This window comes from Anser anser (genome assembly GCF_964211835.1).
Source record: "Anser anser genome assembly, chromosome: 8".
NCBI classification, from domain to species: Eukaryota; Metazoa; Chordata; class Aves; order Anseriformes; family Anatidae; genus Anser; species Anser anser.
The window spans coordinates 5,855,001-5,870,373 of NC_139728.1; the positions used below are offsets into that span (position 1 = coordinate 5,855,001).

Genomic DNA, 15,373 nt, shown 5'->3' on the forward strand with positions numbered 1-15,373 from the left:
GAGGTGGGATTTACCCTTAAGAACACCTGGCCCTGGTGCAGGTTGTGCTTATACCCTGGAAGGACAGCTTCTTGCTCTCCAAGAGCAAATAAGAGTAGGATCCAGCTCCTTCCTACCTGGTCCCTCCACCCTCAAGCAGAAGCCCACAGAGTGGTGCTGGTCACATTTAACCCTGAGAAGTATGTGGTGGCCAGGTTACACACGCCGAGTTGGGTGTTTTCAGGGATGCCACCATGACCTCTGGCTGTGCGGTGACACACACGAGCAGAACCCTCCCCAGACCCAGGACACACGATTTCAGTTTCACAGGATTTAGACCTGCTTTTCCTGAGCCATGCTTAATGAATCTGATCTGGTATTTCTGCAATGCAGCACACATGTGAGCATGTTTTGGAGGTATGATGACAACAGTGCTCTGATAATTTATGTCTTCTACCTATCTGTCCCTCATATCCACATGGTTTAGAGAACCCAGGCCTGCCAGTCTTTTGGAGACTATGAAAATGACATTTAACTGGTCAAATATAATAGAGAGGAGTGTCCTATTTTCCCCTCTCCAGGTGTTGCGGATGGGATACCTGATGGCACTGCCAGCGGGACCACGTGGCTCCCTACGAGGAGAGGCACCGGGATCCCACCCCAGCACACTGCCAGCCAGAGGGCGGGTGGTTGCGGGCCTGGCGGTGCAGTCCATGGGGTGTTATTCTCCTGCCATTCACTCGCAGCCCAGCAAAGCTCGCTGTGGTGTTGGACATGGTCCTTGTGCAGGAGGTGTGGGACAGGAGGAGGGAGTGAGAAGGGAGCTCCTTGGGTCTGGCTGTCTGGGGCACAGCCAGGTCCCAGGTGGGAGCCCTTACACAGACACCCTCCCCTTCCTTGGGATAAGCAGCAGTTCCACCCAGGAGATCAAGATCAGGTTCCAGCTAGATTTGAGGCTATTTCCTGCAGCTGTTGCTGCGCCCTCCATCTCCACAGCCCCAGAGCCTCCCTTGATGGCGAGGTGCCCGTATCACACCCAGCATCAGGGCAAGTGCCTCGCCTGCATGCAATGACGCACTACTGGGGCAAGAGGAGGAGAGCGAGCCCAGGTGCCCACACCCGGGCCAAAGCTCTCTTCTTTCATCCTTGCCATAAACCACTGTGCCAGGCACAGCCTTGCAAAACCACGGGTGGTGGGACCTGCGGCGTGGCTGGGCAGGCTTGTACAGGCCGAGGAGCCCCCTGCTCCATGCAGGAGCAGTCTCCTTTGGCACGCCACCTCTGGCGCCGCTGGGGCTCAACTGCAGCCACTGCAGCCCTGGCAGCACGGGGTGCAACGCTCCTCGTGCCGGCAACCGGAGCAACCCGTGCCCACCTGCATTCCCAACGGAGAGCCGGTGCTCTTCCGTGTGCTGCTGAAAGCATTCGCTTCTTCTCTGCACTAAAGCATTAACCAACTTTCACCATCCAGCCCACCCCCACTGAATGAATATATACCTGTGGTTTTAGATATTAAAAGGCATCTGCATTTAACATCCATATTGCTTACAGAAAAAAGCATGAAAACATTCCTGAGGTTTTATTCAACAAGAACAGTCAGAACAGGAGCGATTTAAATCTGTTGATAAATTTGTGCTTTTCACAAATGTTTACACACACGATTTCATAGTTATTAGCAATTGTAATATATTAAAAATGCTACCCATTACCCAATGATATATTTGATAATCACATCTCTGGAGAAAAAAATCATTCACCCAGTCATCAGCTGCTTTCTTACGTTTTTACATTGCATCATAAAGTTCTCATTAGCCTAAAACCACGTGTAAATTAGTCAGTTTTGTTTCCTTGCCCAATCATAATGTTTTTTTTCAGTTTGGGCAGCCTCAAGTTTAATATATGTATGCAGAGTCATCAAAACAGAAAACTGTTACTTACCGACTGATGTAAGTCCATGTTTTATAGATTCCTGTATGATGGCCGTGTGAGAACTAGAAGACATTATTAAGTGTAAATATACAGTACCCTTGGGTGCAAGGTGTACAGCATTGAGTACGGAAGGGGTGCAGCCTGTAAACTTTTCTGGCCTTGAGACCCAGGCTATAATAACCTTCAGTGAAAGTCGGCGTGATGAACAACAACAAAAAAATTATCCAAGAATTCAGAAAGTAACAAGCGTGTCTTTCGGTGGACTCTGTACTTTTTCCAGCATTAGTGACCTGCTGTAAACCATGTATCCCATTTCATGATAGTCTCTAATCAGAAGAATTGGAACTTGTGATAGGTTTGGCCCCGTCACGTGATTTTGTACAGCTTGATAAGAGGACCCTGTTATAAAGTGACAGCAAAAGAGATAAGAACTCTTGGCAGATAATGGCAGAGAAATGATTAACCTGGAATGGAGAGGTGCTATGAAGCCCAGAGAGTGGAAGGTTGTAAAGTTGTAGGGTCATAAGATCATACTGAGTGGATGAAAAGCCATACCAATGTAAGTGTAATGACTATAAACTCAGACTTGTGACCTGTCTTCCTGATGTCATCACCTCTTTGCACAGTGGACAGCAAGCACGGTTGTTTTGGCTTCTGTAAACACTCTTTGGATGGCAAAGCAAGCAAGCATTAATTCCTTAAAGGAGGCTTGAGAATGTGCCTGGGATTCAGCGCCCTGAGTGACAGCAGGCGCGAACCTCTGCTGGAGGCTTTGTCAGACAGAATCACTTTATTGCCCCCGTCCTCGGGCTGGAGACAAGCCCCAGGTTGTGGCTGTTCAGTTGAAGGTGTACGCTGTTCCCTCAGCAAAGCAGGAGCTTAACAGCATGGCTAAACACCGATACCCCAGGATTAAGGTACACAGACAGCACTGTGCTCACCCCTAAGGCTGCTGAGGGACGAAGCGCACTCCCAGCACGTCAGAGGGCTGCCAAGGGTTGTTCTGCAAGCGCCGGGCAGAGCGGCGGGCAGCTGCGCTGGGTTCTCAGCTCGGCTGTGGGCGCGCCGGGCCACGGGGCGCTTTCATGGCCACGGAGGAAGAGGTGCCATGGGGGTAGCCCAGCCTTCCGGGGCTCCCTGCGGCCGCGGGGCCCCTCCTGGGCGCATTGCGGTGCCCGCAGCGGTCGCTGCAGCCTGGAGTCTGAAGCCTGTAGGCGCTTCCTGAGAGCAGGCTCGCGCCTGAGTGCTCAGACGATATTTGATATTTCAAGTCTCTTGAAAAAGAGAGAAGTTATCCCACTGTGGGCTGGATCTGAAGCCTCTTGAAGTCTGCAGGAGTTTTTCTCTTGAAATTTGTGGAGGGCTGTAAAGCAGCATATGCTCTTTTATATACTTTCTCGTGATGGTTACACTTTGATGATAAAGTGGCAGGCGGGTTACTGAGGGCTCACACTGAGCACCCTCTCAGGCTTCTCCCAGTCAGGCCTGAGCAGGCCTCATAACGGGGTTGAAGTGGCAAACCCCAGAGCAACTTGTGAGGCTTGGGCATTATGGCCTGGAGCCCTGAAGTACCAGCGGTCTGTCTGTGCAGTGCTGGCCCTCTCTACAGCCCCCCAGCGAGGGTGGCAGGCTATGGAGGGAAGGCCTCATTTTCCAAATTCTTATTGAACAACTGCATGTGAGTTTTGCATGCTTTATTTACCATGCCGGAGTGTACAATTCAGACACTTACTTGTTCACTCAAATGAGTGCCAGTCATAAATATTCACTGTTTATGGTACATGCTGCAAGTGAAATCATACAGACCTATGCACCAAAAACTTCCAGAAGTCAGGTTTCTCTTCCTCCTTTTCATAGTTGTAAAGTGAGCAAACTGTACCCAACTGCCTCTCAACAATGCTGTGAATTATTGACTTGTAATGTTTGTGAAATGCTTTAAAAGTAGAAGCATGCAATGCTCGTGTATCTTCCTATTTCTTACAGGAAAAAAATAATTTGCAAATCAGGTGAAACAGATACTATGAGTGTTTTTTCAGGGTCACTGATAATTTTATCTAATTAGATTGACTGAAAGCTGGAAGCCAGCTTTTACAACAGTTTTGATACAAACCTAAGGAATTTGTCTCTCTGTCTATTCTATTTCATTTGATCATCAAATAGGTCTTAAATTCTGTTCATAAAAAATATGAACAATGATTTATTCCATCAGAAACAAACAAAACCACGTGTCTTTCAGAATGGGAGAGAAAATAGAAAGGCAGTGCTGCAAGTGATACTGAGGCTAGAAACTTTCTACTGTGTCATTGGAGACATTGCTGGAGCACTGCTGGCCCATATACAAGGGCTTCTATAAAGGAATCTGCCGTATGTGGGGGAGAGAGATACTAAATCATAGGAAATATAAAGAAACTTCATGCTTTTGGCTTCAAATTCTGTCATTCCTTTCCTTTCTTGCATCAGTATCAAATGTCAGGGTCACTTAAAAATGTTCCTTTTTTCCTTTCTGATACTTTGTCACCATGGATAGAAGAATGTGTATGCCAGGTGCACAACCAGACAGACTTTCTTTGCCTCTCTTTGTACCTGGTCCAGTGGTGGAAAATAAACTCGTAGGAAAACTCCAGGACAATCTATATCAGCCCATGATCCAGCACCTCTGTATATTTAGCAGTGATATGTTTGGGCTTCAGCTGAAAAAGGATGTGTGTAATGAGGCATATTTGTCTCACTGAAATAAAATACTTGTGTTTATGGCGGAATACTTTGCTTGATCAGTAATTGAGAACTGTAGCCTTTTCACGTGGAAGTCTCTGGTAAAGAAGCCACTGGTCTTGCTGGGATCAGCTTTTCCTAACTGGGGCTGCAACATCATGAACTCATTTTATATCTCTGTGTTTTTCAGGTATTTTATTTTAATTATTTACTTCTAATTATTTACTTTTGATTATTCTATTCTATTTTTATTTTCATCTGGAAAGGGTGAAACAAGGCTTTTGGAAGGTAGTGTTATTATTTCACATGTGCTTTTCTCTCTGTTTTTTCATGAAGATAGGTAATTGAAAACCATTTACTGTCTTTTTTTTTTTTTTTTTGCCAGTTCTTGTATGATGAAATTGTCCCTTGTTTGTCCCTCAGACAAATGTCCCTCAAAGAAAATGTACCTGATTTCAAAAGCTTGGCAACAATCCCTCCTTTGACTCTTGCACATCAAATTGTTTTGCAACCATTTACAACAAAAATGGAATTAGAAGGAATTTCTCCTCTCATGGACATTTTCATAAATGGCATTTAATCTTGGCATGTGAGGATGGTGAGAAACAAGCTCTGGAAGTGGCTTGACAAATGAACAGAGACCTTTTCAAAGAGCGTTAATCCCTAGCTTGTCCATGTTGGTGTAAGTTTGGTGAGGTCTGTCAGTTTTCCTTGGCATTTTGGATGTAGCTTTTCTGAATCCAGGATGTTCCTCTTTGCCTTTCTATGGCACCTCAAAGTATTGTCAACTTTATTATCAGTACTTTTCAGCAAAGCTAAACTTTCAGCACAGCACACATCAAACGAGTGACAGAATCCTTGTGAAAGTCCAGGGAAAACGTGGCATTGACCCTGGCGTGGCACCTACAGGCCCCAGCTATTTTCTGCTCCTGAGAGTAGGCCAGTTGGTTTCAGCTGGAGCTTTGGTTAAGTGGAAAGGGATTTACAAACTCTATTCTATTGCTCTTCAAAAACTTTCCTTCATTTCAGTCATTCTGATAGTCTTCCTGATCTATCACGTTCCAAGTTATTTTGGATGTTTCAGTGTATTTTCTCCACCTTCATTAATTTTATTTTATTTTACATGTGCAAAACTGTGGCATTGAAAATACAGTCATATGCCTTTTCCCCAGTAGTTCTGTAAAAGAAATTAAGAGAATCTGATCTATCTGTTGATCTTCACCTTCTGGGGTTTTCAGTGAAGTAATTATAGTACTGAAATGTAAAATTTCTCGTTTATTAAATTATTTCCACCAGTTGATTCTCAGTTACTCTTTGGTCATACGGTATGACTACACTATTCAATGTCTTACTTCTTTCATTTTCTTATACTATACTATAAATATACATTTCTTATATATAGTATATTTCTTATTCTATTCCCTCTTATATAAATCATGTTACGCTTATCACCTCGATAACAGAATGTAACGGCATTAAAATACATTTTGGTATGTGCTATACCTTACACGTGATTTTCAGCATATTCAAATTCAACTCTGGTGAACAGAAGCATGGTAAGTTCTTTGTGGGTTTTCCTTGATCACATCAATCTCTTTGAACGTTTTAGTCTCTTATATCCTTTTGTTCTCTGATTGGATGAACACAATGCAGTAGAAACCATATTTGGTGAGGCATAATAAACTGTAGAAATTATAAAATTATTTCCTCTGATTTTTTCTGCTAATTACTTACAGAAAGTTATTTCAGTGAATATTTCTGCTAATAAATTAATATCCAGAGTAGGAGGTAAATGCAGACATTTTAAAGTACTTTCTTAGTGCAAATGAGCAATCCAGAAGCCTTCAGGAGTGCTTGGGAAGAAAACTCAGTTCTTTGCAGAACAAAACATACAGTTGTGGGTCACAGAAGTCCTCCTTTGGCCTTAACTGAAGGACTAGTGTTTCGGTGGGGCATAGATTTAGTGCTGGCTCTCTGCATCGGAGAAAATCAAACTTTTTCTTGGTGTGAGAAGAGCTATCCAGACGAGTTTTATCTGTCTGTCTGTCTGCCTGTCTATCTATGTAAGCAGCTTCAATTTTACTTTCTTGCCCACCTCCTTTCCTTCAATAATCTAACCTATTGGCATACAAAGAAAAAAGATATTAATTAGTTACAGAACCTTTTCAAAGCTTATCTAGGAGATATTTACTAGAAATAGGAGCAGAGTATTTGACTATGTGAGAAAAGAACAGATTTCTGTGAAACAGGCAGGGGGAAATGACTTCCATGTACTGACCAGTAACAGGTGTTGTGAACACATCCATCATAGCACTCAGGAGCAGAAAGCAGTTTCTCTTTAGAGCATTATTAATAAAATATCAAGAATACGTTATTTTGGAAGGAGGAGAGGAGAAAAAGTCTTAAACTGGATGTTAAGCGGTACTTAAAATCTTTTGAATTTGGTAGCTAAATTCTCTGTTTTTTCAAGATAACGTACATATGTGCAGGGATGACACAGTTACCCCCCCCCCCCCAAAACAAACAAACAAACAAACAAAACCCACCTCCCCCCCCCCCAGAAAAACCCAACCCCCAACATCTTCACTTGAGGCAGGATGGAAGTTCTAAGTCTTGCTTCAGGTGACTACATCCCAAGAGACCCTGAGTGCTCTGATGACTCTCACCAGTTTCCAGCTCTGAAGGGAGCTGCACGTGTGCTACACCTCACACTGACTGGCCTTGCTTGAGGCCGTGGAGTACGCCTGAGCTGAATGCAAATGGAAAGTGAAAGACAGCAAAAGCAAGCCGGTCAGTGGCATTTTGTGTCTAAGCAGAGGGTGGTCTCCTGCTGAAACCAGGAGCTGGAGGATGTCTGGGGGCTGATGAGAACGCATGCTGGATGGGCCAGACTCGCGCTGGAGGGAGGAGGAATCAGGGCTTGGTGCTGGCATGATGGTGTGGATTGGGTGCAGATGAGAGCTCTCACTTCTTTCTATCTTCCAAACAAGCAAGTGCAGAAGTTGTTCCATTTTCAAAGCTGACTTTCATTGGGAAGTATGCTGGACAGGAGAAACAAATTGGGGCAAAGGCCATTGAGAAATAACGATTTCTGATCATTTTATTAATAACTATGAGAAATGTAGCACCTGGCAAGAGAGATAAGTGGATTTTCCTAAGCCCTGTTATAGCCAGGTAAATATTGCTCTGGTTTATGGCACTAATAATTAAACAGAACACTAGTCTTTCTCTTGACAATTTAAAATTTAAGGTAGTTGTTTTCTGGAGGCATATGCTGAAATGTGAGCACCAGTAACTACTTTAGATGTAAGCTTCATAGTAGAATATCCTATCTATTCCATCCAGCAGATATATTTCACAAGCATATATAGCACTGCAGAAACACAGCTTTTTCATTGTCTTCCAAGTCATCTAGGTACCACTTTTGATACATATAGCAGTTCTTGAAATACATAACAAATAGACTTAGGATCTGAGAAATATTTCATTCCTTCAAGGACATAGTCTGCCTAGTGCAATTACATGAAGAATAGATTAGTATAACATATTAATTAATACTTTTATATCTTTTAATAGAACGTGCCCAGAGTTTGTTAGACAGTATACTTACTTTATTTTAGAAGCATAGAAGACAATACAAAATGCAAATGACTCTGGAATTTAGGTGTCTACATTTCTGGGGAGAACAGGAGCACGTGGGATTTCTGAGGAGCCCTGCCTTTCAGGGAGCAGCTCTAACTCAGGCCATTAGTGCATCTGCCATGACACATATAAATCTCTTCGGTCACTCTGTTTGCACAATGCTCAGACCAAATTCTTTGTCTTAAACTGGGCTTCTGGGTACTTCTACCACATCCTTAATAACTGTAAATTCACGTTAATCTCATGCTACTGCTGTTGTTCATGCTTTCCTTTAATCACCACTGCATATTCTCCCACTAGACTGAAGTGTTTTCCTGTGGTGCAGACAACAGCGTGCACAATTCAGTTGGAGACCTGATCATGACCGCTGGAAAATACTGTTTTACAAACAAATATATACATATATACACAGTAAGAAAAAAATAGTAGAGTAATTGTGGAAGGATGATTAAAAATAAGTTTTTGTCAGAGCCTGGAAGGCACTAATAGGCTGTAATGGCCCTCACCTAGATCGTGATGAGCCTCACCTGGGCCCCCACTCATGGGCCATAGGTCCATTAAGCCCTAGCCTGGGGCCTCAGAATCTTTCCTGAGCTGTTCTGGATGTGGACCTGTTCCTGAATTATTTGTATTTTTCTGTTTTGACTGCAGACCTAGCCTTATTCTACTCTGCTTTGATCTGATGACTGCTGGAGACTCTGTAGGACTTGCCACTGCTCTGCTCAACCAGCTCCTGTGCTGTGGGACTGCGCTCTGTTGGTGAGTTTTCTACCCAGTCTATATTGTGGCTGCCTTTGGTTCTTAGTTTGCTGTTGTTTATGGTGCAGCTGTCCTTTGTTGCTCCCTGATAGCTTTTGTACCATGAAATTACTGTCTCAAGTTCATCTAAGATTCACCAGTTGAAAAACATAGCGGTTTATGCAAGAAATGTCTACCCTACTGTTTTTTTTCCTGTAATGCCCAATAGGAGTTCTGGTTTAGAAAGGAAGGAGAAAACAAACAACCAAACAAAAAAAAAAAACACAAACCCTCAGGGCAAGGTTCAGTGTTTAGGGCTGAACTTAAGTCAGTGAAGCAAGTGCTATATATTAGATAAATGTATCTTTTTGAATTTCTAGATTATCTATCAACTTTATCATAACGATGCAGACATTCTTCATCCTGAGGATTGATCGTACTTTTATGCAGCAGATGGTGTTCTCTTACATATTAGAGAGGCCTTTACTATTCTTTTTTTACTTCAATCAGATAAGTCTCGTGAATAAAGTCAGCAGTGATTGCATCCACTATTCCCCATTCTGTTCTTCCTGCCACAGATCTTTTGTAGGAGCTCTCCTCATCCCTTTGTGGACTGGACGTATAACATAGTTATACACACATAACTGCCTATAAGTTTTGGGCCCCTTGCTACGAGAAGGACGTCGAGGTGCTCGAGAGAGTCCAGAGAAGGGCGACGAAGCTGGTGAGGGGTCTGGAGAACAAGTCTTACGAGGAGCAGCTGAGGGAGCTGGGGTTGTTCAGCCTGGACTTCTCCAGGCTGAGGCTCAGGGGAGACCTCATCGCTCTCTATAGGTACCTTAAAGGAGGCTGTAGAGAGGTGGGGGTTGGTCTGTTCTCCCACGTGCCTGGTGACAGGACGAGGGGGAATGGGCTAAAGTTGCACCAGGGGAGGTTTAGGCTGGATATTAGGAAGAACTTCTTTACTGAAAGGGTTGTTAGGCACTGGAATGGACTGCCCAGGGAAGTGGTTGAGTCACCATCCCTGGAGGTCTTTAAGAGACGTATAGATGTAGCCCTTAGTGATATGGTTTAGTGTAGGACTTGTTAGTATTAGGCAAGAGATTGGACTGGGTGATCTTGGAGGTCTCTTCCAACCTAGATGATTCTGTGATTCTGTGTCTATAACGAAGCACATGGACTTGTGCTTTATTAGAGCTTGGTGGGAGTTGTGTGTGCTTTTCAGTTGAAATGTGAAGGCTTTTCGACTAGCAGTCAGATGGTCTCTCTTGGGATTCTGCCTTTTGATGTATAGTTTTGCTTCCCTCGTAGTAAAATAAAAAAGCCACTTTTGCTCTCATAGCTCATGGTGAATGGTAGTTAAGAATACACACTTTTCCTTCTGTGGCATCTGCACAGAATCCCACTGACCTTCTCAAGATCTTTCTTGTGAAAAGCTTGTGCCAGCTGCTTGCAATGTGAGCCTTTTTAGCTGCTTGCTTTCACCTGGAAGCGGGGGAGAGAACCTCTCTGGGTGAGAGGTTAGAGAAGGTCTGGACATGTAAAATGGGTAGCTGAAGCCTGTTCCTGAAAAATAACTGCTGTAACTTGGGTTACCATTAACTTACTGCCATGTTTGGCACTTGTACATCAGTTCATGGGAGGTAATGACTGAACAATAATTATTGATTTTTCATTTCACATTAACGGTGTGGAAATTTCTGAATCTGTTAGTGAGGCTAGGATGCCATTGTTGACGTTCCTGTTTTGCTGTAAAAGAAGTGTCATCTTTTCTACCTGCACCCTTATATTTCTTATGTTCAGAAGTTGTACAGAATTCTCTTATTACGGCATCAAAGTTTCACAATCTATAAAATGCACAAAAATTTGAAATAAATTTCAGTCCTGAAGCAAATATCCATTAAGCTTAAAATAAATAAATGCATTAGATCAGTTATTTACCCAAAGCATACTGAGACAAATGACAAACACTGAATGACAGAAGAGAGATGGAATGGGGTGGAAGTTTTCTGACTCAATATCAGTATTCAGGCAAATGAAGAGAGGCAGTGGCTTCAGCTGGTGGAAATCCAAACAAGCTTTATCACTTTCTTTATTAAAAAAAAAAACAAACACACACACACACAAAAAAAAAACAATAAACTAGAATCCTTTCCTAACTTATCCTGGTGAGAGCTGCTTTAGCGAACTCACTGACGTTTTAGTTGTATAAAATATTGGGAATGGACAAGAGCTGAGACTTTGTTTTGAAGTTTCAAAAGTTTGGGAAATACACTAATTTTGCAGCAAACTAGGATTTTGGAAGGAAGTCAAACATTTCTGTATCACATCTCCTATAGTATCATTAGACTTAAGAAACTAGCAAAATTCAACTGGAATTGTAGCTCAAAATGTTTCCACAACAAGAATAAAAGTATGTTTTGTTACTTCAAACACAAACATATTTATCTCTTGCTTCTTTGTTCTGTTACTGTCTGATCTTATTCCCTTCCTCCCTTTTGGCTTCAGATACCATTTTTCTCTTTTTGCCTGGTCCTCTGCAGTCTTCTGTTGTGGACATATTTCCTCTGGCTGCTGCTTCCCATATATCTTTGAAATCTTATTTTGGCACCCACACTAAGCACCTTGTGAAATACAGTTGTTGAGGTTGTTTAGCGTTTTCCCATGTTAGGCCTTTGTATTGCTTGCAGTAATAGCACTGCTGCTGTAACTAGAAATGCTTCCTTTGTATAAAAATGGGGTACAGTAAATATTCTTCATATACAGTACTAAAACAACAGCCTAAAGCTGTACTCCTTTGCATCATCTTCTTTGGAAGAATAAGGATTGTTTCTAACCTTTGAGCTTGCACTGTATTTCTTCACTGCCTTTAATAGTGTTCTTTACTTCAATTGCAGCACGGTGGTTGGATTCCCGTGGTTTTGTTCTGCTGGAAGGTTGCAACCCACAATATTGCTTCAGTTACCAAGTCCATCTGACACTAGATGCTGGGGGCTGCCAGGGCCCCATTCCTGCTCTGCTCCATGCTGAAAACAGCCACATGTGGAAAGGTCATCTTGCAGGGAGAATAGTTCTCTGAGAAGAACAGTTCACGAAGCTCTAAACTCCCACATAGACAGGCCCTGTTCTAGTTTGAAAAACAAAACAAACTAACCAAAAAGCTCTAGCTCTGCTTTATCATAGATTCTTATGGGATTTTAAGCTAATCCCGATCCTGTTGCAAAAGATTGTTTGAGGAAAAGCTTTAGTTCAAGCAGCCATGTCAATATGTCTGATTGCCTCGTACATGTGGGGTAACTTGGTAACATCAGAAGTGAATACAAATTTTTGGTACTTGGAAGGGATTTGTTGTGTTGAATTCCATAAGAAAGATCTTTGAGAGGGTATTATTTCTTATGTGAAGCATCTTCTACACCTTGATTGCTATAAAAATAACTGATACCACTTCAGTATGACCATCCTACTCAAAATGTAAGCATCCTGGAATTTCCACATCTGATTCTGCCAAACCATCTTTAAGTTTAGATGACTAGAAAATGCAAGTTAAAATGTTGAAGAGAAACCTGAGTCTTTGGTGCAAGACCTCTGTGTGCACAGGGGAATTCAGAGACCTGTCGGTTTCACCGGTTGTACCTGTAAGCCTGCAGCTTTCTCCTTATAGAAAGTGGAAAGAACTAGCTTTAAAGCAGACAGGCCCGAGTGGCTGGATAGTAAATGAGATGATCCTCACTTTACAGAATCACAGAATGGCTGAGGTTGGAAGGGACCTCTGCAGATCATCTAGTCCAACCCCCCTGCCAGGCAGGGTCACCTAGAGCTCATTGCACAGGATTGCATCCAGGTGGATTTATCTTATTTGATTTTGTTACCCACAGTGTTGAAAGCTGTCTGCAATGTATGGTACTTTGTACTCCTCCTTAAGCCTCAATTGCTTTTATACCATTGTTCTGAGAAGCCATTTAGAGAATTTTGAATCACTGTGATGATAGGACTCAGTCCTAGAGTCACTCCAAAGCACAAAGGCCCTATTGTCCTACCAGTTTCCTGAAGAGTAGTAAAGGAGAGTTTGCTACTTGCTGTTTTGTGAGTGGTTCATCACATGTTTTAAGCATGCCATGCAAGAAGAGAATCCTTAACAACCACCTAACTTAGCGATGAAGCCTACTTGGCACTCCTATACAGTGTGAACCTGCCTTTAGATCAGGCACCACTAATAGTATACATTTATTCACAGCAAGTGTAATTTCCAGGGTCATCCACCTGCTTCGTAACTGGGAGCACAGATGTTCGAGTAAGGAGCTAGATTTTACTAGATACATTATTGGTTTTATTATGTCCTAGTGGTCTTCACAAAAATTTGCACCAATTTTTGTGCAAGGTATGATGTTAATTCATGGTAGCATTATTGGCAGATGTATTTCTATTGACATTTTAGTAGAAACAAGGTGAATTGTTATCATTCTGGCTGACACAATGGAAGTATGTTTGAATGCTGAGTTGTACTGACTTATCGACGTTTACCTAAGTGCTTTATCATCATCACAGCTTTAGTTTTATCCATCCTGTAACTGTTTAAACAGGATAACCATAACAACAGAAGGGGAAATTCACTGAACTATAACACAAATCTTTGGGATCAGAACAACATTTTAAAAAGAGACTAATAGAACTAGTTTGGCTGATTACGTTTCTGCTGGACTGAAGTGCTCGGCTTTTCCCTCCATTTTAAATGGGATGAAGTGTCATTAGCTGAAATTCAGCAGATAACATGTTAGAGCGAAATGGTGGTGAGGAGAAAGCCTTTTGCTTCTTACCTTAGCAATCTGAACATCAGTAGAGCGCCACTCCACCTCATGCTTCTTGAATGACTGGGCAGAGATATCCCTTGAGTACCTAAGGAAGCAGCCTTCCTCCCACTGTCTGTACATGCCATCAATTATCCATTTTAGGAGCAAGACAGGAGGCACGTGTGTTCTTACAGGCAATTGCATCATGTTCTGTGGACTCTTATGTTTCTTATTCTTCATATTCTGTAGTCAGTTTGTTTTTGTTACTTTAGTTCACCTTCTATTATTTGTAGTAATCGAATGAAATCAAATCTTTACTGATGTTCAGAAAAAAACAGTGTGAGGCAATGCTGCTAGCATTAATGTCAGCAGTCTGTAGAAAAAGCATTTAGCTCTGTTAATAGGGAGGAACTATAGCGTAGTAGAGTTTCCTGTACATCTGTGCTAAAGTGGAGCATATCTCATCCTAGTGAGGAAAGTGCAACATATGAAGCTATTAGAGAGGACCTGTAATATGGAGTAGAAAAAATGTCCAGATGAATGCACAAAAATCCCTTTATCATGCTGGTATTTGTGTTGACGCAAGCTATCTTATCCAAGCTGTCTTGATGGGCTGCCCTACCAATATAAATACAATGAGAAGACCGAGTAGTCTATTGAGCTGTTATGTAGCATGCACTGAAGCTCATCTGAAGTGTCAAAAATGTGTTTGATTATGTGATGTGATTTGTTTTACTCGGAAAAAACACCTCAGATGAGATGTATAACATGCACAAAGCAATGCAATCTTTTGTCTATCTTAAGGTGGTTAGAATGCTGTTGGTGAGCTCTAACCAACGTTTCAAATCATGATTTCACAGAATGCTACTAATATTTTGAGACAAAAACATCACACCTGAGATCAGTGTTCCACTGTCAGATGAGACTGTTACATGTCCAATCTGTCCATAAGGTGGTTGTGCAATGCCAGTTAATCGCTTCAGGTAGTGCAATTCAAGAGTTTTGTTAAGTCAGTATTGAGTTGATTCATGCTTGCTGAAGATCTAGTCCAAGGTTCATAAAACATCGAAATACGAGATAACAGGTACCACAGAAATGCAAAATATCAATGAGATAAACAGATGAAAACTGTCTTTGATTTTTACTGATGAAAAAACCACAGAAGTCTGAAACAAAGTCTTATGCGTGCTGGAATTTGCAGTGACTTCTAGGTTTTGGTGTCTGTTCTGTGTTTGCAATACAAATGCTTAATTCAACTCTATACAGTATCTAGTAATTCACTTGAATTTGGAAACCTTGGTCACAGAGCTTGGGAGCCAGAATGGGAATGGCATGTATTTGAACTGGCAGGTAGTGAATGACCGGCACTGAGTAAAAGTGACCCATGTTGTGAAGCTTTAGGGTGCTATTACCTTTGGAAAAAGTACCTACTGACAGTATTCCTAAAATACTAACTTTCTGAGGCATAAAGGTCTGTCCTTTGGAATATTCTTGAATAAAGCATAAGGTAATTCCTGTTCCAGGCATTATGTATGTGCTCCCCACAGTGAAAAATGTGTGTCCTTGGGCCTGGTGGGACAAATTCT

General features: G+C 42.2%; 1 protein-coding gene and 1 long non-coding RNA gene across 5 annotated transcripts in view; one reads left to right on the forward strand and one right to left on the reverse strand.

Annotated features, from left to right (window-relative positions):
- Positions 1–2,268, reverse strand: part of NR5A2 (nuclear receptor subfamily 5 group A member 2) — an 88,830-nt gene extending 86,562 nt beyond the window's left edge. The window contains exon 1 of the mRNA XM_083846758.1: positions 1,918–2,268. Within this exon, the coding sequence (XP_083702884.1) occupies positions 1,918–1,981 (64 nt within the window). The 5' untranslated portion in view covers positions 1,982–2,268. The remainder of the gene's footprint in view (positions 1–1,917) is intronic.
- The window catches only part of LOC310903466, a 92,946-nt gene that overhangs the window by 2,961 nt on the left and 74,612 nt on the right, over positions 1–15,373 (forward strand). For 2 of the 4 annotated variants that reach the window (XR_014587569.1, XR_014587570.1), the window contains exon 1: positions 8,821–9,021. This is a non-coding gene — a long non-coding RNA (uncharacterized lncRNA). The other 2 variants (XR_014587568.1, XR_014587567.1) reach the window with 2 other exon arrangements.